We start from the raw sequence: 27,210 nt of genomic DNA on the forward strand, positions 1-27,210 counted from the left end.
AGATTTAGCTTCTAATTGAAGAGAGGTGAGAAAGAAGAAGGGCAGTTAGTACAAATGACAGAATCGAACATGCTCTAAGATGACTAAGCAATTGAAAGAAATACCACATTCTTGATGTTGCATCCCGTTGTCTGAATTCCAGGCAGCACCTACATGCACTTTGAAAACACTGTACTTCTTCTTATAAAGACGAGTATTTTTACAGATATTGAATCTAGAAAGGGATGTCATCTAGAAGTTAGAATTGCTCAGTAAGAGGTTTGTTATATCTTTACTCATGATACTGAGTTGTTGTGAGACCCTGGGAAAGCAGTAAGACATCCAAGTGTAGCTTTTCTCACAAGGCTGGACGCAGACTGTTTTCTGTCAAGGCTGGAAGTTAAACAGCAACCTGGTCCCTTTGAGCTTAGTCCATGGCAGAACTCCACTTACAAGGCAACAGTATCAGACTCTTAATACTTAATAGCATATAGAAGGACAGTGTGAAATCATAGAACCACTGGGACACATTTCAAATGGAAAATGTGAACTCAAGGGAAGAATGAAATCAAGAAGCACAAAAATTTAGCTCTTGATTTATCCAAATCTGACAGCAGTACTTCATGTAACAAAAAACAGATCAGCTTGGCAAAAAGTTTTCCTTTTTTAAAGGAGGTTTAGCTTTAATCTGTGATCGTGATAGATTGTCCATGGTCAAGAACCCCGCACTGATGTAAAAAACTGGTATTACTTGACACCCTAGTAACACAGACTTTCCATTGTGTAAGAGTGCTGTTGTGTTCCCAGTTTTTCACATCTGCTTACCAATGTACTGTATATATTTGGGTGGGATTTTTTTAAGTTGAAAACACAGAATTGTTAGCCCAAATGTGTTTCAGACATGCCTTGAGCATGCTTTTAATTTCCAGCTCCTTTTCCTTTCAAAAGTTCTTGCAGTTTAGCAACTTCATTTGCATGAACAGACTTGAAGTTTGCAAGGAACTTGGCTGCAAAGGTTCTATGAACAAATTCAGAGTTCTGCCAATATATATGGGTGTGACATGAAGGTCTGAGCATTCAGGCTTTCTACCTGAGCCTCTTCATAGATCCATGTAACATGCAAAAAGGGACCTTTGTTATGCAAGTGATGTGTATGCAGAGTGCATCAACTTGTTTTGGAGGTAAATGTTGATTTTTCACTGCTGTTTTTTTCCTTCAAGACAGGGCAATTAAGAAAAAATTTAGGTTTCTATGACTCTCATTGAGAGTACGAGTAAATCTACACTAACTACAATCCAAAAGCTAGGTTTCAGTTACTATAGGCCTTCCTAACTTACCTTTACATTAGCTAGCCTAAATAAGAACAACAAGTTTAGTTTTAAGCTGGACTGTTACAGCTGGACTATTACACAATTGTGGTTAAATATTTAGAAATCATAAACGCATCTTTTGAGCTATGGTCCCAGGAATGGGCCATTCAGGGATGATCCAAATTTAAACCTATTAATTCAGAACATATTTGTAGAACTGTATTAAAGCTGTCTTCCTTTACCCTTCTGTTAAGAAGTAGAAACCCAGAAATTTAAACAGACAAGCAGAAGCCAAAACTGAGTGAGTTATCACTGAGATGTATTATATGGCTACCACCTTGGTCTTGTTGCAAACTGGAATAAAACATCATTTGAGGTGCTGTGAATATAGCTTAAACCTATTTTGTTTTTTTTTTTTTGCAATTTATACTTTACTGTGAGTGTCTGTATAGGAAACAAATAGAGCAGTACTGTGCAACTATCCAAAATGCAATATTAATTCTGTTACTAAGTGATAGCATTAGAAACTGATGCAATTTTACAAAATTAACAGGCCTGCTTACTGAATGCTCCAGTGCACTGGTTAAGGACTTCTGAATAGAAACATGGAAGGGATTCACTTTGGGACAACTTTTAACTTATAATTAGGAACAACAGCTGCGATGTGACAGATCCTTGTTACCATCAACAAAGGTATGTACTAAGTGTCTGTTTGCACCTATGGACATTTACCAAAAGCAGTTTGGGTAATGAAACCTACATGAATGTATAGTTTAGGGGGGTTCACTAACAGAGATGAACTTTTTGAACAAAAGCACATGTTGGTTTTGTAAAGGTCACAGTCTGGAAAAAGACATCTTGCCGAAAAAGAATGCAATGGTTACTATACAAAAATCGGATGAAATCCCAGAATACTGGTTTTTTGCCACTTTTCAGAGTGGAACTGCAATGAATAAGGGACAAACCTCATCTTTTCTCAGTGTTCTGTATGGTATGTGTAGATTTTAAAGCTATTTGACTTTTTTGATGAATTAGGTGAATTTTAAAATAACTTATATTTTTCACCATATTTATTACAGGCAAGATGCAGTTACTTCAGTTTTACTCTAAGTGTGCTTTTGCTTCTTGCTTTTGTACATTTGTATGATGTGGTAACTACTGGTTTTCTCTGCTTCAAGGTAAATCCAAAGTGTAAGGAGGAAAGGAGTAAAAACAGTTCATACTTTTATGAAGTTTGAAGAGCTGTTTAGGAAAATTTTAAATATCTAGAACTATTTTTACTCTCATTCCAAATTTGGTATCAACTTTGCACACAGATCAATAAACTGAAATCATAATGAATGAAGAAAAACCACTTCCAGTACATTTTAGAATAATATTCAAGCTGGAAACAGATACATGGAATCAATATTCATAAGATTATTCCATTTCCACAGGCTTCAAAGGACTTGCAAATGTTTTAAATTAATAATTAATTTTGTTTCTAATCTGAACAAATTGTGTAATATTGCTGACTTTTCCATTTTAAATGAGTCTGTGATGATTTATGCATAAAGAGACTAGACTCAGGAATCAAAAAATCAGAATGACTTTGATTAACTTCATATCCTTACATTTTTAACACTGCTCCTTATTTCCATACCAGAAAGTTGTTATATTTGTTACCAGTCCAGACACTGAGTCATTCTTTTTAAACCAGACACTAGGCTCTCTGTGTAATTTCTCTCTCCCCTTCAGAGTTTTTGGACTGAGAGGAAAATTGTAGTGCCAGGTGCCTCCCCTAGCTCCATTTCTAGAGGTATTACTGTAAAAACACAGAGGTGCTAAATGCTGCCAAGCGGCAATGGAAATTCTCTGAGCTCTGGTTGTTTCAGAAGCAGCTAAATTAGGGAATACCACCTGATCCTGACAGTATGTACAGACTTACAGTTTCAGGTTAGAATGCTTCATCTTCTTCTCTCTAAAAGCCTCTTTCCTGACACTTTATCATGATGCAGTGATAGTCATACAGCTTATTTCATATGAGGTAACCTGGCATTTAAAGGTAAGGACTCTGCAAGCTTCTCTCTAAATTTTATTGTCTTCTGAAAAAATTTGTGGAACTTTTAACAGAGCTGAAATGCAAGGATTTAGATATTGTTCATATTTTGCGTTAAAAAAATCCATGTGTGATATAGGTTTTAAATGTGTTAAAAAATCCATGTGTGATATAGGTTTTAAATGTGTTAAAAAAATCCATGTGTGATATAGATTTTAAATGTGGGTGGCACCAGGAACTCAGTTGCTGTTCTTTTTGCAAACAAATAACCCTTGAACACTGTTTACAGTATGGCCACTTTGACCTATGCCTGTTTTCAAAAATACCTGTTTCATTCCAAAGCATAAAATTAAATTTATTTTCAAAGGGATTCAGTTTCCTAACTCAATTCTACTCGTTGCGTAAGATAACTGGGCTACCTATGTATAGATGCTTAGACTCATACACTTCCATCGCAGGGGTGCTCTAGTAACTATAGATGTCAAGAAGTTTGGAAGTGTCTTTCAAATTTGTCATTTTTCAGTGATTCCAGTTCTCACCACTAGATGGCTTCCCAGGATAGTGGATGTAGATCCAGACCTGAATTAACATGTGGGACTGGATTCATTTTGTCACATTCTTAGTGACAGATACAGTCATAAACCCGAAGTTCTTTCCAGCTCAGCTGTGAAGACAGCACTGTGATGTTTGACGCTCTTGATCGTCTTTTGACATCCTCAAAGCTTTGCGTATCAGGTTATTTCTGCTTGCTGCCACAAGTTACGAACTGTGCCTGAACAGCCCTCAGTTCAAATGTGCAGTTAGAGCCTCCTCAGCAATGCTTAATCCGTACAGTTGAAAACAGAATTTACCTGCTTAATGCTTAACAGTGCAGCCAGCCAAGCTGGGGGACCTAGTTGCAATACACTTTGCCCTTTTTCCTGTTACAACACAGTTTAAAGTACTATGGAGACCTTGTGTTGCAACTATGCCCTCATAACTGGACAAAAAAAGTCTTGGAAAGGGAGAGAAGAAAAATCACCCTTTGTTGTGAGGAAGCGAGTCTCCCTCCTTCATTCAGAGCCTGCCTTTTTCACTGCCCCCTTTTCAGCAATGCAGGCATCTTCTAGCTGGGAAGATCCAGGAGTTGTCATGTTGTCCGTAAAAACATCGGTCCAAAGCTAATAGATTGTGATGATTATCAGCCTGGCAATCTACAGCTGAAAGAAGTTTCCCCCTCCACACCAGCTGATCCTAGGCAAGCAATTCTCTGCCAGCTCTCCCTAAGGCCGAGATGGCTCCCTTGAACTCAGCCTTAACCCTGACTCTTCCTGGAACTGCTTTTTCCCGGGCTCAAGCCAGACCAAAGCACCTTCCTTCGGGAGAGGGTAGGTTCGGGAGGCGGCAGGGGCTGCCCGGCTCGGTTACAGCCTGCGCCAGCTCCGAGCCCGGGGTGGCACCCAGGGAGCCCGGCGTGGCACGCAGCAAGCCCCAGCTTGAAGGCTGCAGCCCCGGAGCCAGCGTGCGCCTCAGCCTGCCTGCATGTGTGAGTTTATGTGCAGCGGCTCCCAGATCGCTCTGGGGGAGGGGAGAGCAAAGCCAGCCACTCACAGAAACAGTAGTGAAATCTCCCCAACACTTTAACTGTCAATCAGGCTTAATGGGGTATAAAAACTCCCCAGCGCCGCGGCTGTGATAGGCAGAGAGAGCAATAGGGAGAAATGAGTAAGAGCTGAAATAGTGTACGGCATAATTCCTGCTCTGTGATCACAGATACTCCAAGTGCAAAAAAACAGGAGAGGGGGCAGAGAGAGGCGGTAATCAGCTCAACCTTTGTAACCGGCTCAGGACAGAACGTCTATAGATATTTATAGATATTAAAACAAAACCAACAACCTTACCCTGAATAGAGCCTTTCTTAAAAAGAAGGTCCTGGCAATTCTGTCTTATTTAAGCAATTTCCTGAGTCTAAGAATAGAAATGAGCTGCCTGGAAGGCACTGCAGGCTGAAATTTGGAGACATAGGCTGCTTTATTTTATTTTTCCAAGTATAAAAACCTTCCCTTTGGATACTGGATTTTCATGTCGGTCTTTGAAGCGGAGGGATGTATGGTTACTTTTAATTTTACTTTTTTAATTTTCTCTCTCATTTAATTTAAAAAAACTGTCTTCCAGTTAAAAAGCAAGGAAACCGTTTTACCTGCATGTGACAATCCCAGAGGACACCGATCAAGAAACAGGGGAGTGACTTGGTCTTCTGCACTACTTTACTCCTACCCCAATTTTTTTTTTACGGGGAAAGAAGGATTTTTTTCCAGTCCAAGAATCTCTTGCCCCCAAGTTTTGGAAGGGGGTTGAAGACTGGTCACCCATCTGGGGGTGCATGAAGGGTGTTGGTTCTCTGTTAACTTGGTCTTGTGAAGGGCTGGAAGAGAATTTTGCCTTCCTGACTTGCCTGGAACACGAGGATGATTTGGAAATGGCTGGGCGCTTTGCTGCTTTTCCCCGTGCAGATGGTTTATTTGGTGGTGAAAGCTGCCGTGTGCATGGTGCTGCCGCCCAAGCTCCGAGACCTGTCCGGGGACAACGTGCTCGTCACCGGCGGGGGCAGAGGCATCGGCCGCCACCTGGCCAGGGAGTTTGCGAAGCGGGGAGCCAGAAAGGTGAGCACCGGCATGAAGGGGGGGAGCTCCCACCTGCTGCTCTACCGGGAGCCCTCCGACTCAGACTTACAAACCTTTTCCCTCACCTCTGGGTGGGGTTGGTGGGATCGCTGTGAGAAGGGGGAAGGGGCGCTCCTTTTGCAAAACCCTGGCGTGCTGAGCCATTACGTGGAGTTACACTTCAGAAGTTGCCCGCTCCTCCTTCCCTGCATCCTCCCTCCCCACCTTAGCTCAGAAAACGTGAAGGTGAGAAAGGGGCCCCCTTGCGAATCCTTCTCTGCTGACAAAGGAGAGGCTTTCGCTCCAGCCTAGGTTTCCTGTGGCAGGCAGGGGAGAGCTAAGCGATTCCCAGGCGTGGAGCTAGTGCTCACTCGCATTTCTGTTTACTAGGCTGCTTCCTGGCAGTCCTGCTTGCTGGGACTGTGCGAACAGAGAGGGGGGCAGCTGCCTGCCGGCTCCAGCCTTTCAGGCTGAGCACAGCTTTAGCTCTCCTTAGGCGCAGCCCGGCTGCCACTGCCACGCGTGTCACCCCAAAGGAGAGGGGCTCGGCTCGGAGCGGGGCAGATGGTGTGTGCAGGGGGGGCTCTGGCTCTCGCTCCTAATGATGCATTCTCTCCGGAAAGTGGGGAGGAGAGTTCAGATTCACCCTAGTGGTTTCCCATTCGCGAAAAAATAATATCTTGTGCTTTCTGAGGTCCCTTGTGTTTTGCTTTTGGCCAGCCCGGAGCTGTTCAGAGGTAAGATGACACAGCAAGGAAGAAAAGCACACCATGAGTAGGAGCTGTGAGATTGTCTGCACATTTCCTTTAGGAAAGAGGAAAAGGGAGAGAGGCTGAGAGATTGGTCTGTCTGCACAGCAGCCTGGAAATGCCAGTGTAGCTGGTGTGTCCTTTCTCTAGCTCAGGAACTGGTGGTTTACCTTGAAACGTGGTGCTTTCATAAGTACAGGTGTGCTCATATGTGTGAATCAATCAGGAATACAAAAACCATACGTACCCTGAAACGAGGCTTGAGATTGAAATCTTCATCTCCCCCTTTCTGGGTCATGAAAGGGAAGAATCATGAAATTAGCTGGATAAATACTTCCCTCTGTGAGAGGGGATGAATGAGAGTAAATAGAGAATAAAGAAGAAAAATACAGAATGAGAGGATATTTAAAGAAAAATTTGCATTTAGTTTGGGATAGTATTTTGTCACTTCCTTACACATGCATTACAGTTTTCTATGTGTGGTATAGAGCTATTCTGGCATACAACTTTGAGGTGTAAAATATGTCAGCATTGAACTTTGATGTTTGTATATGCTTGTGTTTAAACATCATGTTGAGATTTACAAATTCTTAGAGACAGAGCAAACAAGTTGACTGACCTTTGGACCCAAGCAATTTGCTGAAAGTGTATTTATATTATCTGTTAGAATACCAGGCTTTATTATTTATTTATTTAGTCCGGCTGGTTGCTATGCTAAGCTCTGGTATTGAAGTACCACCATTTCTGCAGCTAATTCAAGTGCTGCTTAGCTGCAGTTGAGCTAGAAGCTGAACAATGGCAGTCAGCCTTAATGAACCAGGTGACATGGGCCAAAAGGAGAGGGAGCTATTGAAGAGGGTGAAATTACTGTAAACAGATATAGATAAGACATACAAATGAACTACAATCTGTAAGATCTCTGTTTCCCAGAAGGAAAATAAGTTAGAACAGTTGTTGGGAACCTTTGCACTTGTCTGATATGATGTTGTGTAATGTAATACTGTGTAGGTGTTTAGAACTTGGGGGGGTTTTCCTCATGGGCTTTTTCCATGTCTGTCATCAAGATGTTTCAGTTTTTGCATTTACTGAACTTGAATTAGATTCTCCTTTTGGTTATACCATGGCTATCTAATGAGTCAAATATGGCACCAGCCAAGTGTCGACCCTCTCTGGCAGTGGCATTACCCTTCTGCCTTTGGTAGTGGCACATTTTCACGGCAACACTGAAGTAGTCTTATCCTTTTCTTCCTTAACACTTTTAATGACAGTTTTACCTAAGTTTCCATTCTCTTTGCTGTGAGATTTCACTTCTTCCCTGCCATCTGTGTTCAACCCAAACTTTGTGAATTTATTGCAGTGTCTATGTAGAATGCAGGAGACCTCTATTTGGCACTCTCTTCGATTTTTATGCTTTGCCTTAGACAATCAAAAAGAAAGGAAAGACTTGAAGTGGCTGGCAAGTCATCTTTCAATAAGGCTTGTGAAAATTAACTGTTCGATTTTTCTGTTGTCTTCTTACAGTTACCTGTTTTACAGTTATATCCAAAGCTTCAGTTATTGATTATAATTAATAATTTACAACAGATTCTGGTTATCGGACGGTGTAGTCACAATACTCAAAGCTTAGCAAAACGTTTCCGCCAAAGACGTGAAATTCTGAGGCCAAGCACAGCGTTACATAGAGATGAGTGGAAACAGTAATGTGTAGATTCAGATTCTAATAGTGAGTGTACAGTGTATCTTGACAAAGTCATCACAGCGCTTGCGCACACAGACATAGTGGCGGAGTTTTGGAGGTAGGCGGCGATATATAACCATATTTTTGAGATTAGAATCTTCTGAAAGATAGGTTAGTTGGGACTTAGCATATGAAATTTCCCCTGATAATTAGACAGGATTGGATTTCATCTTACACTCTGTTTTCGGAGGCTGGTTTTGTTAATCACAAATGAGATGTATCTGAACAGTTCTCATGTAAAATAACAAGTGCGGTATCTCACTAAGATTATGAATTGTCACATCTGCAACTTTTTTACTGTAAAATTTGATCTTGCATTTAAAGCTATGAAGGTGGCAAGAAATAAATCAAAAAAAGCGTTTATACAAATTGAAATACAGTGTCTTCTGTTTGATAGATTAGCATGGAGATTGAAATTCTCAATCCAACAGAACGGAAGTCTTTTGGGCATGATCATGTAAATCCATCCTGATTCCCATTCTCTGCCCCCATTTTTTGAAGTCCATTTTGCCTCAAATATGACTTTGACAGATCAATGTCTAGGAGACATTTCCTTCTAAGGTGATACTGTTTTGTTCATGGTTGTTCATTGGCCTCTCTGATGAAAAGGCCACAAAGGGGACAAAGCTGTGTCAGTTGTATTTTCAGTTAGGGAAGTGTCTATCTTCTAGTTTTTTCAGTTAAGACTACCAGTGATTTCTAGGCAATGAGAGACTTTAATCATTGGATCATCCCTCCCTGTTTAGGTGTATACTAACAGGTCAAAGGATCCATACCCCATCTTTACTTTGGGATAGAAGTTTTCAGAAACTACTTGGCTATGGAAGGCATTGTGTACATAAATGCTTCCTGTAGCACTTCTGGAAAAAAACAAAAGCATGTAAATTTGCTGTATACAGAGAAAGAGTGGTTTACAGATGATAGGGGACATGTTAGTGTTATTATGAGGGATGAATAGCATTTCATTTTCTCCGGAAGTACTCAAATATTGTAATTCAACTTTCACACTGTTCCCCAGAGCTGTGTCCAGATTCAGAAGTACCAGCTGAGCAGTTACTTTACTGCTGCTGAATTGCTGGAGAAATGTGCTTTTTTGCTTTCAGTTCCTTCTTGGTTGCTTGCAAAATTCAAAACTGAGACTACTGGTGGGTTTAACTCCTGAGAATTTTGACTAGACCTTAAAAGTATTTGACCAATAGAGCATCACCTCTGCCTCACTCTCACACATTAGTAGCTTTGTTAAGGCTCTTAGCTTTCAATATTCTGTGGTTAGCCAAAATGGCAGAGTGTACCTGTGCTAATGAAAAGGGAGGAGAGATTTTTGAGTTTATGATTTAATGCCTATGAAATAAAAATACACTTCCAAAGCCTGATGGTGTTTTGCAAAGAATATACTGTATATTTGAGTTAATATTGGGAAGTCTGGCCCTTTTGAACAATATTTCTTGTGTGGAAGAACAGCCCTCTGCAGATGTGAGTAGTCAGGGGGATGTAGAGGCTGAATGGGTTCATTCACTGGTGGTTAGAATTGGAAAATGCCTCTGGTTTCATTTGCTTTTCCTACAGCATTTTCTATTATAGTGCTTTTGCCAGAGAGTTGTCAGCCCTGGTTTTGATGATCTGCAGTGATGCAGTTTTGATTCATATGTCTTTTGTATGTCATTTGTATGTCTTGCTATTTGTTAGGCTTTCTGGAAGGGCATTTCCTTGATGTCTAAAAATTTTCCTTGTAATTTTAATTTACTTTGTTCACAGGTTATTTAATCTGAGGTCTGACTGAACAAAAAAGAGATGCTTCATTCTTAAGCATTCTGGATTTTTCAATATCACCAAAACCTAATAAAAGTAACAGAGAAAGATATAACTGTAGGATAAAAACAGATTCCTCAACTCTGATATGTGTTTTAGTATTCAAAGTTATCTGACAGTGACTTTGGAAGCCTTTCTTGGGCCTTTCCTGTTAGGAAACTGGTCAAAAGCCATTGTTTATCATTAGGTTTTTTTATTTGCTTGGAGAGCTCTGGGCTCAGAAATCAGCAGTAGGGATCTTCAGTAGTGTATCTACAAGGGATCTTACACAGCAGTGCTTTTCTATTGTTCCTTTGTGATCGTTTCTGTGATCTCAGTTTCTTTCAATGTATATTTTGCCCTCCCATGTTTGCTGCTCTTTTCCCCCTCCAGCTGTGATATGTTTATCTGATTTGGTAACTATAGCTGTTGATGAAGGAACAGGTGGGCTTCTAGAGGATCAGGGGTGTTTTGGCATGAGAATGTCCCCAAAGTACCCAATGGGTTAGAGGCAGCCCTGGCCTTGTGTTTGTGTGACAGTACTGCAGAGGAGAGTTGCACAGTTCCCATTAACCTTGTTGGGAGTTCTTCACATTCATCACCATACAAGAAATGGCCCTGTAAATACACTGAAAGATCTCTCCTTTCACTGTTCTCTCCTCTGGACATTGACTTCCTATACTGCAGGAGACTGTGCGACTCAAAGGGTTTGCATGCTTGTGTGGGGGATGAGGTAAGCAGTCTGGAATATCAGGACAGACAAGAGCCCTTACTGCATGGCAAGGAGCTAGTATCACCAACAAAAACAAGAAACGGAAACTTTGCTCTTGCCTGGAATGTACCGCTTGATAGCCATGACCTCGCTCTGTCAGCACTGGAGTCTAGACAATTATGTCTGCAAGTCTGCAAGGTACTTGTAACAGGATGGCTATGTGATGGGCCACTGTAGAATGCCACAAACACAGTAATCATTATGGGATAGCGAACAAAGATCCTGAAGGCACTACTTGAAAACTTTTGCTTTGAAAACTGGTCAGAAATTTTTTTGTTGTTGTTTTGGTTTGGGTTTGGTTTTGTTTTTTTTATATCACTCCTGATTTTGTTCAGGCTACTAAAAAAACCCAAACACCCTGAAATCTCAACTGTTCTTTCCATCATTACTTTCACCACATTTTCTAAGTCAGACCTAAATGTCTTCATTTAGGAAGACACCTTGTCATTTGAGTGTGCTATCCTCTGTCAGCTCCATGACAGTTGGGGTGGCAAGAAGTCAGTGGGGGAAGGAGCACCGAGGAAGGGATGAGAGCTGTGCAAGCCCACAGTGCTCCTGAAACCTAGAGCCAGTTTCCCCTCAGTGTTCCACTGAATTCAGCAGAACTGAAAAAACCTCAGAGGAATTGCAGGTGCCTGAGAGCCTTGTATAATTGGGGACTTAGCTACATGAGACTGTAGGCTATAAATTGTGTTTAGGATGAGGGTATTGCAGGAAAGGTTACGTAAAAAATGGTATCAGGTCTTGGAATATAGCTTTGTATTTCAACTAATGGAAAATCTGGCAAGTTTTGAAATGAGTTTTTACAACGGCATGTTCCTCCTACATTATCTACACAAACTGCATCTGTAGTTCTATGAATATTCACTTTGGTCTTTATGAATCATATTGACATATTATTGTCCTGGTTTGTATGAATTAGTATATGCCTTTTAAAAACTTCTTTATAACATATACCAATGCTATAGATAAAAGATTATGTGTTTTGACTAGTGCTGGAAATGAAATTAATATCTCCTGAAGTGAGGTCAAAATACTGAGACTGATGCCAAGTCATTCAGAGCTGTGACCTTTAGGGTGTAGGACAAAAGCTATTAGCATCTCATATGGGTTTCAGGAACAGTTCTTAATCTAAAATGTCTTTTAAAATATTGGTCATTCTCAAGCATTCATCTATGACTTCACTTTCAGAACCTATAGAATAGTCTTACTAAACTGTATTTGACTGACTTAGCTCTTGCCTAAAGAAGAACCTGACGTTAAATTCTTAGCACACAAGAATTTTGATCTGCCACAGAGTTCCATCCAGATGGGCTGTAGTGTTCCAAACCAAAAAACACTTATTTTGTCATGTACATGGTGTATAATTTCTGATAATGTGCTGGAGGAGTGGAGAAGGGATGAGATAACATACCTGAAGTAAATTCAGTAAGTCCTTCTGCTTGCTGCCTGTCAGGTTTTAAATCCACTGCAGCTGGGCCAGTCTTCAAGAAGACATTTGTATTCTGCAAGTAATAACTGATTTTTGACATGTACCTTGCAATTCATTGAGTTCAGAACATGAATAGACCTGATCTGGCTACCCCAGAGGAGATTAGTTCTGATATAAGGAAAAGAGCTGATTTAAAATTACATCATTTCAGAGCTGAGAGGAACTGGTTTTCCACAGAATATGATTAATCATCATGTACTTGTTTTTAACAAGTCACCATGATCTAACATAATGCAGTCATAAAGCCTTTAAAATTACGTTTGTAAATGAAATGGACACAGTTCTGATGTACTTTACCCAACGCAAATGCAGTATGCAAATGTACTGCACAAACAGATGTTGAGTTGGCCTGATGTATAATAATTTTTAAAAGGCTCAGTGTAAAATTTACATAAATATTTTTAGATTTCAGTACTAAGGCAGTGTTGTCAAGAGAGCATCTGTCCACATCCTGAATGCTTTTTATGCCCTCTGGAGATACCAGAACGACATATAGTCCATGTATCTAATGGATTTCTCTGTAGTAATTTAGAAATGCAAATAAGGAACTAGCCATTTTGAAAAGGCAATCTGACATGTCTGAAAGTGAAAATGATAATGTAATCTAAAAAGGAAATTTTGCATTTTCTATTGTAGATATGTTAGTTTAATGAGAATATATCCATAGTAAATTAGGTTCTGCATAATTAATCTCGTGTTGTGTGTGTGATTTAAAAAAACCCCATAGGAACTGAACAGTTTCAGGCATATTTTTAATGATGGTTACTTTAATCTTATTTAAATTTAAGCACTTAATCTTACAGTGAACTATCAGAGCATGTCATAATTTACTGCTAACCAGAAGTATGTGAAAAGGATGGGGGAGTGAATGTTTTTCCATGTCATAAAGTAATCTATTAATTTGGAACTTTTGGTAAACTATGAGAGCATAAATTTGATTGAGTTGCTTTATGGTGTCTAGAAAGGCTTTCTTTCCATAAAGATTATATACTGACAGAAACTTTATTTAATGGCTTCCTGTTGGCAGCTCACTTCTGTGTTGACTGAATTTAAGGATAGGCAGAAGAACCCTTGTTTCAAGTCCCAGGCTTAGATGGCATTAAGCCTGTTACGTGTGCTAGTGCCAAGGCCAGCAGTTTGGATAACATGCTGAATAAGTGTCTCTGGTTGGCAAGCACAGCTAGAATTTATCAGATATCAGATCTGTTGATGTCTGTGAAGCAGCATTCTGGCTGGACCTGGTTTAGCTCATAATTTAGAACATACCTGTCTTGTTACTGAGTATGTTGTAAGGAGAATAAATAATGTTAACAAGAAGTGGAACTTGCCAACTAACAGGCTTGTCATCTCGCATCAGGATACAGTGATGTCATGTGAAAATACTGTCCCAGTGAGACCGTTCTGTGTTGGCGCACCTAAATCCAGCACTTTTTAAAATGCATCGAGACAGTTAAATGAGGCTTCCCACAAAATATAAGGACTGTGTCAATGCTCTAAGAAATCTTGAGGTAAGTTTTAAAGATGAGGTTATATATTAATGTTGTTGTAGTGCCTCAGAAACCCACTCATGCACCAGAAATTATTTGGCATAAAGATGCTAAATGTGCTGTATAAGGGCATCAGAAAAAGATGATGCCTACCTCAGGGTTTACAGTGTAGATATAAAACGAAAGGCAACAGTTGAATACAAACATGTAAGTTACTCATGGCAACTGTAAGCAAGTATTTCAGCACCACTCATTTAACCATTTTTAAGTTTTTAGAAAGGCATCACAGCAATGGAGGTTTTAAAGTGGGATTTGAAGAGCACAATAAAGAGTTTGGGGGAATGTTTACACAGGTGCAGACTGGTAGAAAACACAAAAGGTTTTTTTGAAAATTAGTGCTGTGAGATAAAGGCTGCAATAGGAGATCTGATGCTAAATGGAAGGTGATTAGTAACATGGGGATAGTGGCCTTGAAGGTGAATATGGAAGCTTAGATCTGGAAAGATGGAAGAGGGAGACAGTAAAATTCAAAATGAGAGTTGACCTGGTCAAAGCAGTAGACTAAGTACACAATCCTGAGCAGGGGGGTTGGACCCGATGACCTCCAGAGGTGCTGTCCAGCCTCAACTGTCCTGTGATTCTGTAAGCTTAGTCTTAATTTGTACCAAAGAAAGGAAAAAGGCTGCTTTTCTGAATTTCATGGCTGACAAGATGGTTTTGGTTTATGATGTTTCACCTTACTTATCTGAAGTGATTCATCCTGATTTTATTTCTGTGGTTTCGTCACCTACAGTGACTTGTCAATGTGCTGATTGTGTTTCTGTTTGCATTTATGTCATGAGTCTGGCACAGGCTAGAAAAAAGTTGTCTCAGATTTGTAGAACTATTTCCATCTGAAGTACTGATATATAGGTAGTTTTTACTGCATTATAAAATGAATTAAACATGCTGCTGAGCTAATGTCTAATTGGTCTGGCACAGCAATTTGCTTTAAAGAGTGACCACAAGCCCTGCCTGCATTTCTAAGCATTCTGGCTAAAATGTTTAGAAGGAGTCAAAGTTGGAAGGGGTTTTGTTTGGCTTTTTTGGTTTGTTTTTGTTTTTTTTTTTTTTTAAACTCTGCTGTGGACACCTGTCTTAATAGGGTGATAGTATCCAGTGGATGATAGAAATATGAAGGAGAAACTTGGAAAACTCTGAACAGGCTCTAAATTACATTCCTCAGTCAGATCAGCAACATTCAAAGAGAACATACACAAAGTGGGTACATCAACAAGTACATGATTTTACATCATACTACCGTAGCCAAGACCAGGAACTTAGCCTCACAATAACCTGAGAGGTGGGAAAGTATTATGACAATTTTTCCAATAAAAGAACTAGGGCAAATAGATGATGATGTACTCCACAGAAGTTCCTACAGGAACTATGGGGAGAAGAAAAAAAGACAACAGCTCTCTTTATTTCCTTCCCATAAAAGTGGGCAAGTGTGTAGAAATTCTGAATGTTTCCTTCTGGTCAGTTTGGAAATGTCAGCTAATGATTATTTATTTGAGTGTTTGTTTTAAAATCCATTAACAAGTGTCATTTAGTTTTTCATGTTCATTTTTCACGTTGATTTCTGGAATGAATTGAAGATACAAATCTCATACCATTGCTGCTTTAAGGTATTGTGTAGGAAAGGGACTGAAAAGGAAAAATCTTAAAGAACAACATCCTCAGAGCTGTCCACCGAGAGAGAACAAACTGGAATTTTAAAACTCGTGTGCTTATCAGGAATATGAAGCAGAAAATATTAGAGAGATCTTTTTAGCTGGGCCCAGGCTCTGTTCTTCAAAGCATCATGACAACATGCTGAAGAGTCGAACAAGTCAGACCCAGGCACTGCCAGATCCATTGGCTGATAACACTGACGCCAGTGGAGAAGGGTCAAATACATGCTGTTTGACCTTTATCCCACTGGGGATTAAATTGATTCTAATTAATAGGCTCTGGAATAGATGGGTACCTTGGCAGAGTTTGTAACTAGTTTAAGTTGTTCATCCTATTAGCTTAGCCATAAACTATGCATAATTACAAAAGGATTTTGTGGACAGCCACCCTTATGTTGTCACCTTAATTTCAATTCATTGAATACAGTGCTACGGAGCTTGTTTTTATTCACATAGGGATTTCTGTTGTCTAGCACTGCCAGCGCAAAGGTGTCAGTGCTCCACTTATGGCCATAAAATAGTGTTTGAAAGCACAAATGCAGCTCTGCTGACATCAGTTATGCTTTATGTATGTGGCTGTGAGATAAATCTGGCTCTCAGTATGTAATCAGTGGCAGTTGTACCTCTGAGCACACTTAAACAGCATAAAATTATACATATTTTGAGGTGGTATAAAAATGATGCCTGGAAAGATTCTGGGCCGTGATTATTCTCTAGTATGATGTATTTTTAACCACAGGTTGGAAGGAGTCTATATAAAGGCGGGGCGAAGTTGGTATGACCTGGCTAATATATTTAATCCCTTATCTAAATGAAACAATTTAAAATAGGTGCAGACGGAGTTCAAGCTTCACTTCTCATTCAGTCAGTGTTCCTTCTCTTGGTCAGCACAGATATCAGCTTGCACTGGTTGTTTCGATAGCTAGTTTGACTTTTAGATATGTCCTCTTTCCCAGTAAGTCCTGGACTGAAACTTCTAGCTAAGATGTTCTGAGTGTAGACTTGTATCATAAAGTAAAAACTTCAGACACTGAACAAAGTTCAGTGTTTCTTAGAAGCTTCAGTGGGCAGCAAATGTCTCCTGTATGGAGCTAGGCCTACATTAAGAAATCAGGAATTACCACTCAAAAAAAGCATGGTATTTCAAGTAATTATAGTTGTTTTTTCATTCTATTTGCCCTTTGAATCACTGGGTGCGCCCAAGTTAAACTTTCAAGATTTTCTTCATATCTGAGGAGTGGACAAACTTGCACTGCTTTATCTGAAAGCAGAAATTGTTAGCTAATCTTTGAACTGGACCTTAAGAAAAACCTCAAATATATTAAGTTAAAATAAATTCATGGGAGTGGAAGATGTTGTAAAGACACCGCACAGTTCACCTTTCCATGCCCTTAAAAAGAATGGCTCAACAATAACAATGGGCAATCAGATATTTTCTACATGAAGATTAAATTGGTGTTTGTTTTAGATCTGTCATTTTAATCTCCCTGCTAGTAGTAAACAGAGACACCTTGTCTCTGAACAGCACATTTGCTGGGCAAGACTTGGCTGTGGTAGTTTGGAGAGGGAATGGGGAAATCCTGACATCCACTTTCAGCAGCTTGGTTTTACGTTGACTACAAACTTCAATTCCCTGTGCCCTACCTCCTGAAAAAAGCCTTACCCGTGAGGACAAAACTCGGCTTACTACCCTAAAGAGAAGAGAGAGTGCTTCCAAGTAGAATATTAAAGACATCCAGCTGGTACAAGTGCTTCTTTCCCAAAGAAGTAATTCTGGCTGGCTCTAACCACAGCAAGCTGTCAGAATGATGTAAGAACGTTTTCAGGACTCTTGGGAAACACAGGAGTCCTGTCTCACTGAACTGAGTTGTTTGATTTTTAGGTTTTGAGATATGCTGATGGTGCAGTTTGGTAGAGTGTTCTCTGTGTTGCTTATTACTTGATTTTAATCCAGGCTCCTTCGAGACTATTGTCTATGCTGTGTTTATATTTGAATGTGTGCTTTATGGAAGCAAGAGGTTTGGCTCTTTAAAAGCAAGGCGTTTAGCCATCAAAGGGGTTTTTCTGGGTTTCATTTCCTCAGATGATGATGTGCAACTGCTGCAGATTGCTCCATGGCACCTTCTCCGCTGTGAGGCCGTGTGTGTATGTATGCACACGTGTGTGTCTGTGTGTGGGTAAGTGTGTGTGCGCCATGATCTGGCACCTTGCAGCTCCTTTACAGCCCAGAGTTCAGCAGTGGGTCAGCCAGCTCCTAATGACATCATTACACTTGTTTACTGCTCACACAGAGGAAGTGCTATGCTGATGGGTTTGACCACTGTTGTCATCTTATTTTAGTCCTGCATTTTTGCAAAATCAGACATTTAGAAATGCCTCTTACTGCTACAAAGTGATTTTAGTTTCTTTTCCTGACTGAATTAAAAGGGGAAATAAAAGACAGAAAGTTCTTACCCATTGAAATTATATTACAAGAACAATATTTCGTGTTGTCGTTGAAATTGTTAGTGCAACTAAATAATCAGAATGCTGGTTATAGATTGAAAAAAAAATCCATCTCAAAGGGAGTCAGTATAATAGGGATGAACTGGTGTTCTGCAATACATTAAGTCAGAATGGCTTCTTTAGCCACTAGAAGCAGTGAAAACAGTTAAAATACTTTTGGTTTGCTTCTGAGTTACAGATTTAGGCCAAGTCTTGTTATTTGTTTCAGGATCTAGACTTCTGAGTGCAATTTCAACAAGGACAATACATTACAGATTTCCCACTGATGCACATGGAGATTGCTGTCAGTCAGCACGCCTGCAAATCGCATCAGTTAGTTCAACTGTTTCGGTCTTTTTGTGTACCTGTATTTTTGTTCTACACTGAATGGGAGTCCACCAAAGCCAGGCCTGGTTTTTAGGACTGTGTTTCACACACTTCGTACGAGTAGTTTACAGATCCCCAATGCTCTCCTGTCTACTGGTAGGTAGAAAACCCTTATGGCACGGAGTTGTGCTTGTTACCAACTTTGAACACATTAAGGAATTATTGTGCATCAATATTATATTACTGCCCTCTTGGCTAAATCTTAGTTACTGGACCAAGTTACTTCATAGAGTTTATTTGACTGGAAAGTAAAGTTTATCTTGTGTTCTCTGATTGCTTAATTGATTTTATGTTCTTCTTGTAGTGAATTAACTTCATTTTGCATTGCAGTGGCCTAAAAAACATCCATGTAGGCAATTACATCCAAAGGATGGTAACTTCCAGGGAGCTGTAACTTATTAATATGCTAGAGCTTAATTTGTGATTGCCTGACCAGCCCCTCTAGTTTTAATAAGTAACATTGTAGCAGGATCTGATTAGAATTGCTTTGATCATTTCTGGATAAAAGTAATGATCATAACTTTGTTTCTACATGTAGGTATCATTTTCTGTAATTAGAGCGGTACTCTTTTTCATATTTTTTTTTATGTGGGGTAGCTGCTTCATCTTAACAGAGTATTGAAAAAATTGGTATAATCAGTGAAAGACCCTTTTTAGCCACACTGTGCCCCTCTGGGGGATGCATGCTCTGGGAGCTTACAATCCTCCAATTCCCATCCTCTTTTTTTGACTTCATAGGCCGAGAAAGTTAAATATGTCCTGAAAACTGTCATTTGTACAACAGATGAATAGATTTTAGAAATTCTGCCCTGTTGCATAGCAACAGCCACCATTAAAAAAAAATAACATTTTGAAATGTACATAAAGAGATAGGAAATCAGTTAAACATTTAGATATTGAAGCTTTCTTCTGTATCCTTTATTTCTTTGACTAAAATACTTACAAGAAAAGCTCCTTTTGACAGCTTTTAGATGGTTTTAAAATGGTAGCAATTTTTTTCTGGAGGCAAAGAAAGGAGGCTTGTAGGGGGGCTTGTCTGGAGCTGTTGCTAGCATTCAGTGTATATACAAATTTAATGCAATTTTAACTCCCAGTACTTCTCCAGTAGACTTATGGGAGAAATTTTTTTTTTCAATCAAGAGCTGCATCATATTACACACGTGGATGATCTGGAGCGTATTTTAGGCCTTTCTAGAGGGTAGTTTATAATGACAGTGTTAGAAACATTATTCATCCTAGGCTTCCATGTCGGGTTTTGTTGCAAGCCTTCTTCCAGTTTAACAGATGTAAACACTTCCCTTAGTCTTCCTTTTCTGTAATGTTCCTGGTTTTGTCTGCCTATGTCCTCCTCTGGCTTGTAAATGTTTCTTGTGGTTCCTTCTTCATCGGAGCTTCTAATACATTTACCATGTTGTCCACCATATTTTTTGATTCTGCTGATGTGACAGTACAGCAAAATGCAAGGTCCCCATGGCTGGTGACAGGACTGTAATGCCATATCACACATCCCCCTAACAATGTGGAGTTAACTTAGCTCCAGTTCGCATAGTAGTGATCCTAGCTTCCTGCCAACGTTCAGAACCAGGCCAGCATCAGAAGGCTAATTGTTGCCGTTTGAGTATAGCATCTAATTGATAAAATTGTATTTATTATTTTTTATAGAGCTTGCAGGGGAATTGTTTATATTCCCCAAAATAAGTGCTGATGAAATATAATGATTTAGCTTAAAGCAAAACTGAAGATGGTCTGAATTAAAGCGTAATCCAGCACAATTGATACTTTTGTAAACTCTCTGGGCGTCTGGCCCTAGGAGTCTGAGTGCTGTCTCAAATGTGGTGATGCAGTGGCCAGCCTTCTCCACTAGAAGTTAAAACCACTCAGCGTTTCAAGGTTAGGCACTCTGTTACAGAATTCATCTCACAAATACAAAGGCAAATTCTATTGGCAGCCAGTTGGTAGCTCTTTAATTCTTCTTTTCCATGAATTTACGTTGGGTCTGATTTATCCACTTTGTTCATTAAGAAGTAGCAGACTTTTCAGTTGACTGTCGGTTGAACCAGGCAATTTTAGAAGTTACTTTCACCCAGTTGGGTAATGGAAATAATGTTATGTTGGATCCACGTTTTTAATTTCATGTCCCTTACTTCTAACGTTACCCTGTAATCTAAACTTCTGATTGTTCTTAGCTTTACAAAACCAAACAATCTTAACTGTTAAGCGTCAACATAACTTTCTGTCATAGTAAATGTTTAACTATATTACAGGAACTTTTAACCTGCCACATGTTAAGAACTCTTTACCGTGAGAGGTATATGCAATAAGTAAAAATAATAATGAGGGATTTTTGAAGGAAAACTTGTAATCAGGAACCTTCAGCTCTGCTGAAATGCCCTGTTGGACCATGGCGTTTCTGTCGAGCAGATCCAGTCGTCGTCTTTTTTTTTTTTTTTTTCCTTTGAAATGTTAGTTCTATCCCTTCGTACTGTCTGCTGCGCTTGCAGTACAAAAGGGCTTTCTGCACCTGCATATTTACCCTCCCCACAATTTCCTGAGATCTCTGTGGACATTTTTTTATATGAATCTGGATTATAGGGATGGCATGCCAAGCAAATGGAGGCGGCAGCACTCTAGTTATTTTTACAGGATGGAGTATTATATTTCTGTTGGTGGATATCTGCAAAGCCTTACCTCAAACACATGACTTTAAAAAACCTGTCCCTCTCCCCAACCCCCAGATATGCCACTTCTTTCTGCTTTGCAGCCAGAGAATTTTATTGCTGGATATTTCTTTGTGTGCTTTGGTTCCCTGGAGCAGAGGCCGGTTCTAACACATGGTGTGGCAGACATTCACCATTAAAAATCTGTCGTTTTTTCCTCCACAAATGCTTCCATGAACCTTTGCAGGGTGACAGCTTGTGGCCACTTGGTGCTTTTGTTGGAACGTGCACTCCATTTGACCCTGTCCCAGCGTTAATAGGATTGTAAAGGCTGACTCCTGCGTGACCTCTTCTTGCAAACAACCCTAACCCTTCCCCTTCCTCAACTGTTCTGTACAACAGAGCTGAAAAGTGTTGCTCCCAAGGCAGTCTGGAGTCGCAGTTCATTCTACAGACGAAAGCAATTGGAAAAACCACTGGAAAAAAGTCAGCATGGGGCCACCTGTCCTTAAATAGACCCGACTGTGAGAGCAGTAGGCATTTGTTCCCTTCTTTAAAGGGAGCTGGTCTTAAATGCCTCTATGCAGACAGAAAATTACAAATTTTCTTTCCAAGGAAGGCCCCCGTTGAATAGGAGACAGGTGTTTACATACTTCTCTATGATATTTTTAGGTGCTGTTTTGTTTCCTTGAAAGGAAAAAAGGCGTAACTGGGGTACAACTGGAATTGACTCTGGTTTAGGTGAATAATGTTAATCCCATCGAGTGCTAAATCAACATATAAAGGAATAAAAGTTCTGACTCTAGACTGAAGGAACTGGAATTTGCTCTTTGTCTCCTGAAGTTTCTTTAGACCTAGCTTTTAATCTCATTACTGTATATTACTCCTGGCCTTAACTCAAACCAGTTTATAATAGCCTGTGTTTTGTGTTTACCATGGTGGCAGGATTAAATTTAAATTAAATTCTTACAGTCTAATGTCTTTACAGCTTCTAAATACTAATCTTGAAAAGCTTGTGTGTGAAGTAGGTAAATGGGTTTACTCCCCTGATTCCCCCATGCTTACCTGTGTTCTTTCTTATACCCGTACCTTGCAGCTTTGATATTCACTTTCCACTGTGGGAATTGAGAAAATTTTGCCAGTGGCCTGCTTTGTTTGCTTACTTTTATAAAAGTGTCACTAAGGGGCTGGGTTAAGTATTTTGACCTACTTCAGGCATCAAAAGCTTCTTTTTTTCCTTTCTAAAGCCAAGATTGGCTTTTCACACTGAACGGCCACACCTTTCACTCTTCCAGTAATCTGTCTCCAGCATGCCTCTCCCATGGAGAGCTCCTGAAAAAACTTGTCTGGCTTTGCCCTAGGGGCTAGAGAGGGGAAGGGGTGGAGGAGAAAACCCTTACGCCATTGACAAGCAAAATACATGAACATTTTTGAGGCTGTAGGATTTAGCATCCTGTTCTCATGATATGCAAAACTCTGCCAGGATTATGGGATACATTGGAATGCACTTCTTTGGAGGACCAACTGCGAGTTAGTATTACCACGCTTTGTAAATAAATGAGGATAAGACTGACATACTTCAGTGGATTATCTACACTTTGTACTTCCTAAAAGTATGCAGGAACTTTCAGTATTGGGTGCAGAAAGGCTTTCCCTGTTTGAACAAAGGTAGCAGTCTGTGCAATTACAGATACCAACTCAAACAGAGCAACTTTTGTTTCACTGGACTAGGAAGGAGGTTGAAAGGGGAATGAAATGTGTTGACCTACCGACTACTTCCTATCTCTGCTGATCTGTGGCAAGGAGTGTGGTTCGTTTGTAGAGGCAGCAATAATGAGATTAAGCAGGAAGGGCACTTTCGTGTGTCTCTGGAACACTTTAATCTTTCAGTGTCTTCAAATTCATACAGAGAATTGCTTCACGAATCGTAAAAGCGCAGAAACTTTTGGAAGTTCTATCTGCTAATCAGTATGCACGTTGTGTTGCAAAAAAAAAAAAAAAAAGTGAACAAATCTGTGCTAAAATACAACCCAGATAATTCGAGGGGAGTGTCAAGAAATGGCACATGTTCAGTCTCAGAAAGGCTTTTGTTATGGGCCACCTTTCCAACACTGGTCTAGCTCACTGGAGGGTAAAGTCTAGCACAGCGGGTTTGCTGAAGATACAGTGCCAGATTAATTGATGGTGTAAAAGGGCAACATTCCTTTGCTGCTGTTCTTGAACTGTGCTAGCAATAAAATCGGACCAAGCAAGTTAAATAGCCTTGTAAATGATGTGAAATTAGCTCTAACCTCATCTCCTGCACCAATAATATACTTAAGACTCTGGAAGCATAGATCATGTGTGTATATGGTCGTTGATAGCAGCTTCAATCTAGGCTAGTTTATATAAATTAGTGGCTTTATCTGATTTTGTGGCGGTCAGAAGCATAACTCTTACTCATGTTACGGATGAAAATCAGGATTTAAACCTGCAGTCAGGTTTGGGGCTTTTGGCAAGTAGCCAGTGCAGGCCTCTATTAGAAAGTCTTGCCTTAGTACAACAGCAGCTAAAACCTTCCTTTTGACTCCCCTCCGACCTCAGGGCATGTCTCATTAGCAGATTAAGTCCAGAGTTAAACGAGTCCTCTGGGAGGGAAGGATGCAGTGTCTACTGAGCCTGCCACTCCAGCTGAAATGATTTTCCTAAGGCCAGATAAGGAGTTCTGTGACTTGCCAGAGGGGAGAAGATCTAGAGATAAGGTTTGTTTTGCAAAAATCTGCTCATGAATAAATCCTGGGAAAATCTGCACTAAACTCTGATGTCACAGCCCTTGCCTGCTTTAAGGTTAATTAAGAGCAGGGCGTGTTAAGTTCCTCTGTCATCATAAATCTATTCCTTCCCATGTCCGATGGTAGGAAGACTCCTACCCTGCTGCTGCCGCCTCTCGCCAGCAGCCTGCAGCATAAGCGATTGCTTTAGCATTCCACCTGCCTCCCTGACTGCCAACCACCGGGGTCACCCAGAGGTAACCACGGGGCAGGAAGCCTCCAGGAGCGGGCCTGCCACAGCGGGGATTAACCGCCTCGCTGGGCTGTTGCCCTCGGCAATTTTCTGGTCAGTAACTTTTTGAAAGGAGAGCGTGTCTAGTGCCGTAGGGAGGGGCAGGCAGGAGAGGATGACGAGAGATGAAGGGGGAGAATAAATACGGGCTGGATTCTTTCCAGGACGGAAAATTGTCTGTCCAAGAATTTAGCCGAAACACAAATAAAATATTCCTCTGTCCACCATTAAATTACCGTGAACGGGTGGCTGTGCAACATCCTGACAAGCCGTGTAATACGGAGCACCATGTCTCTTTTCTCCTTTATTCTTTTTCGTTTTCCTCAGTCCCAGACAGCAACTTTTGTGTCTGTAAGAGTAATTCTCTCCAGGCTTTAGCCTCCAGTTGGGATACACTTGTTGCCAATTTAGAATTAAACTTTAAATGAAAGGGGACACAGACCAGACTCTGACCCATCTACGTTTTGAAAATTGTGTTTCCTAACAAAGTGGACCATTTCCTAAACTGCAGATCTAGACTGCTTACAAACACAGAGCCCTCAAATCCTAGCTAGGGCAGGATAAATCTAAATTATGCCTTTCTTGATGTTGACTGAGCAAAGAACAAAGTGAGAGTTCCTTACATGCTTGCTTATAAAGCGAAGTGAAATGCCAGCCACCCAGCTTTCAGCTCACGGAGCTCACCGGGCATCAGCAGGACACAGGCCCAGGCCCACAATCATATTCATCGGTTCAACAGTGAGCAGAAATTTTTGTTCAGGAGCACTGAGCACATGCATGATTATCGCTGACTCTTAAACTGTCTAGATGAATGGTTTAGTGAGAATGTTACAAGTTAACACAACCCGACCAGTGCTAAGCAGCAAATTGTCAAATTGCAGATTTTGCAGGAGGAGGTGAATTCAAGGACTGATAAGTAGGTTTGTAGAAAAATCTCAGGTGGCAGTAGTAGAGTGAGGACCCAGAACAACATTGGTGAAACTGCTGCAGGCACAAAGGGAGAGATACTGCCCTCACAGAAACACTAAGCCAAAGCCCTCTGTAAGGACAGAGCTCAGAAGCAACAGAAGCCTCAACCATGATGCTAATGCAGCAACTAGAAGTCTTGTCTCTTTGTAAGATCTGATATCCTAGGAGGCCAGAGGGGGAAGCCCATGCCGATTTAATTTGGCCAGATGTAAGAGAGAAATTGAAAGTCTCATATGATCTTGTAGGAGCAGTCAAGCTTGAATTTGGACCAAAAACGTGTTGTATTGAGTTCTGAGTTTTATCCACCTGTAAAAAGTAGCAGAAATAACGACAGGAAACCTCACTTCCCACTGTGTTGTTGGGGAACTTTCACCTCTCACGAAAGAATGGTCTTTTATTTACTACTTTTCTCTTACGCAGGCTGAAGCCTTGCTTGAGTGTAAACAGTATCAAGGACACGAAAACTTCCAACGGAAACAAATCCGTACTGAAGTTAATGCTGTCAGCAGGATAACCAGCAAATTCTGTCTTCCCCAGATGGCCCAGATTTTAATGGGGTCACCTTGCAAGACTTGCCTGTAGGATATTAAAACTCCCAAAGTAACTGTTGGGGCGTAAAAAATGTTATGTCCAAGAGTTGCATCACAGACAGATGTTCCTTTGACAGGTCATCCTTTGCTTAACTATTCTTCCATGTATATTTCCTGACATTCAGTGCATCAGTGGCAACTCTTGGGAATAAGAGGCTGTATGGATGTTTGAAACAGACTGAAGTGAAGAGTGAGGGATCTACTTTTTATTTTGCAATAGCAGTGTGAAACCCTGGAGTGCTAGGTATGTGAGGTCAGTGTCTTGCCTTACTCCCCTTGTCTGACACCTTATTTCTCTTTCTCTCCTCTTCCTCTCCTACCTTCCATCACTCTTCAACTTGTCAGTTAATTTTTTTAGTGTCTGTGTTTGATCCAATCCAGCTAAGAGGTTGAAGTTCACACTGATGCAAACTGTGGACATCAAACTTGATGCTTACGTTTGACATTTTGTAGTTTTTTTCTCCCCTTTCAACAGAGATGTTGGTTGTGAAAGAGAGGGCAAGTGTCTATGCTTATAGTTGAACAGTATTTTGTAAATATTTCCTGGAAGCTTGTGAAATTTCTCACGTGTTCTTGATTTCCCTTCAAGCCTGTAGAGTAGGCATAAAAAATATCACTGAGTCTAGCGCTGAGTTCAGAAGTGAGTAAATAGCCATCAGTTTTACAAGCTTTGTGTAGATGCCAAAGCCTGATGGCCAAGGGTGATAACGCTGAGACTTTCGAAGACAGGCCAGTACACAAGCCAAATCTTTATACATATGCTTTCTTACAGTTTTTAAGTCTGATCACAACTTTTTCCTTGAAAATTACTTCCCCGGAGGTAAGATTTCCCATGAAATGGCTCTGGCATATTTATACATGCTCTGAAGTCTCTGGTTGATCAACTCAGTCCTTTGGTGATTTTGAGAATATAAATCTATCAGCCTGTGTGTGTTCATGTTTGCAGATGTGCCAGTGACTTGTAAATGGGATTAATTGTAAACTTATTTAGGAAATGTTTGAGGATGCAGGAACTTCTGGATTTTAGCCTTGCCTAGTCATGCTGGAAGAGCTTTTTGACCCTGCCAGAGATTAGTTTTAGTACCAGTTATGAGATAAGCTTAACTAGTCCTTAAACATAAACACGTTAAAGCTCTCTTCAAGGATTTGTTGTGGGGAGGGAATACTGCAGGTCCTAATTTTTTATGTTTACCTACCTTGCTGTTACTAAGTTAATTTTAGGGATTGAGTTATAAACTGTGATGTAGTTTAGACTACTTTTTCCTGTTCTTTCAACTTTTCGAAAAACTCGAAGATTATTATATCTTTAACATTTAAGTGTGTTTATTTTTAACCATTAAAAAAATCAATATACCAGTCAGATTCATACTTAAT

The 27,210-nt window shown here is 40.2% G+C and overlaps 1 protein-coding gene across 3 annotated transcripts in view; it reads left to right on the top strand.

Moving 5' to 3' along the window:
- DHRS3 (dehydrogenase/reductase 3) overlaps positions 1-27,210 on the top strand; it is a 47,469-nt gene that overhangs the window by 8,066 nt on the left and 12,193 nt on the right. For 2 of the 3 annotated variants that reach the window (XM_026862814.1, XM_026862815.1), the window contains 2 exons: positions 1,843-1,982; positions 5,482-5,969. In XM_026862814.1, the coding sequence (XP_026718615.1) occupies positions 5,775-5,969 (195 nt within the window). In that variant the 5' untranslated portion in view covers positions 1,843-1,982; positions 5,482-5,774. Of the gene's footprint in view, positions 1-1,842; positions 1,983-4,978; positions 5,970-27,210 lie in introns of those variants that run through there. The other variant, XM_026862813.1, reaches the window with a different exon arrangement.

This window comes from Athene cunicularia, assembly GCF_003259725.1.
Source record: "Athene cunicularia isolate RWA chromosome 21 unlocalized genomic scaffold, athCun1 chr21_part1, whole genome shotgun sequence".
NCBI lineage: Eukaryota > Metazoa > Chordata > Aves > Strigiformes > Strigidae > Athene > Athene cunicularia.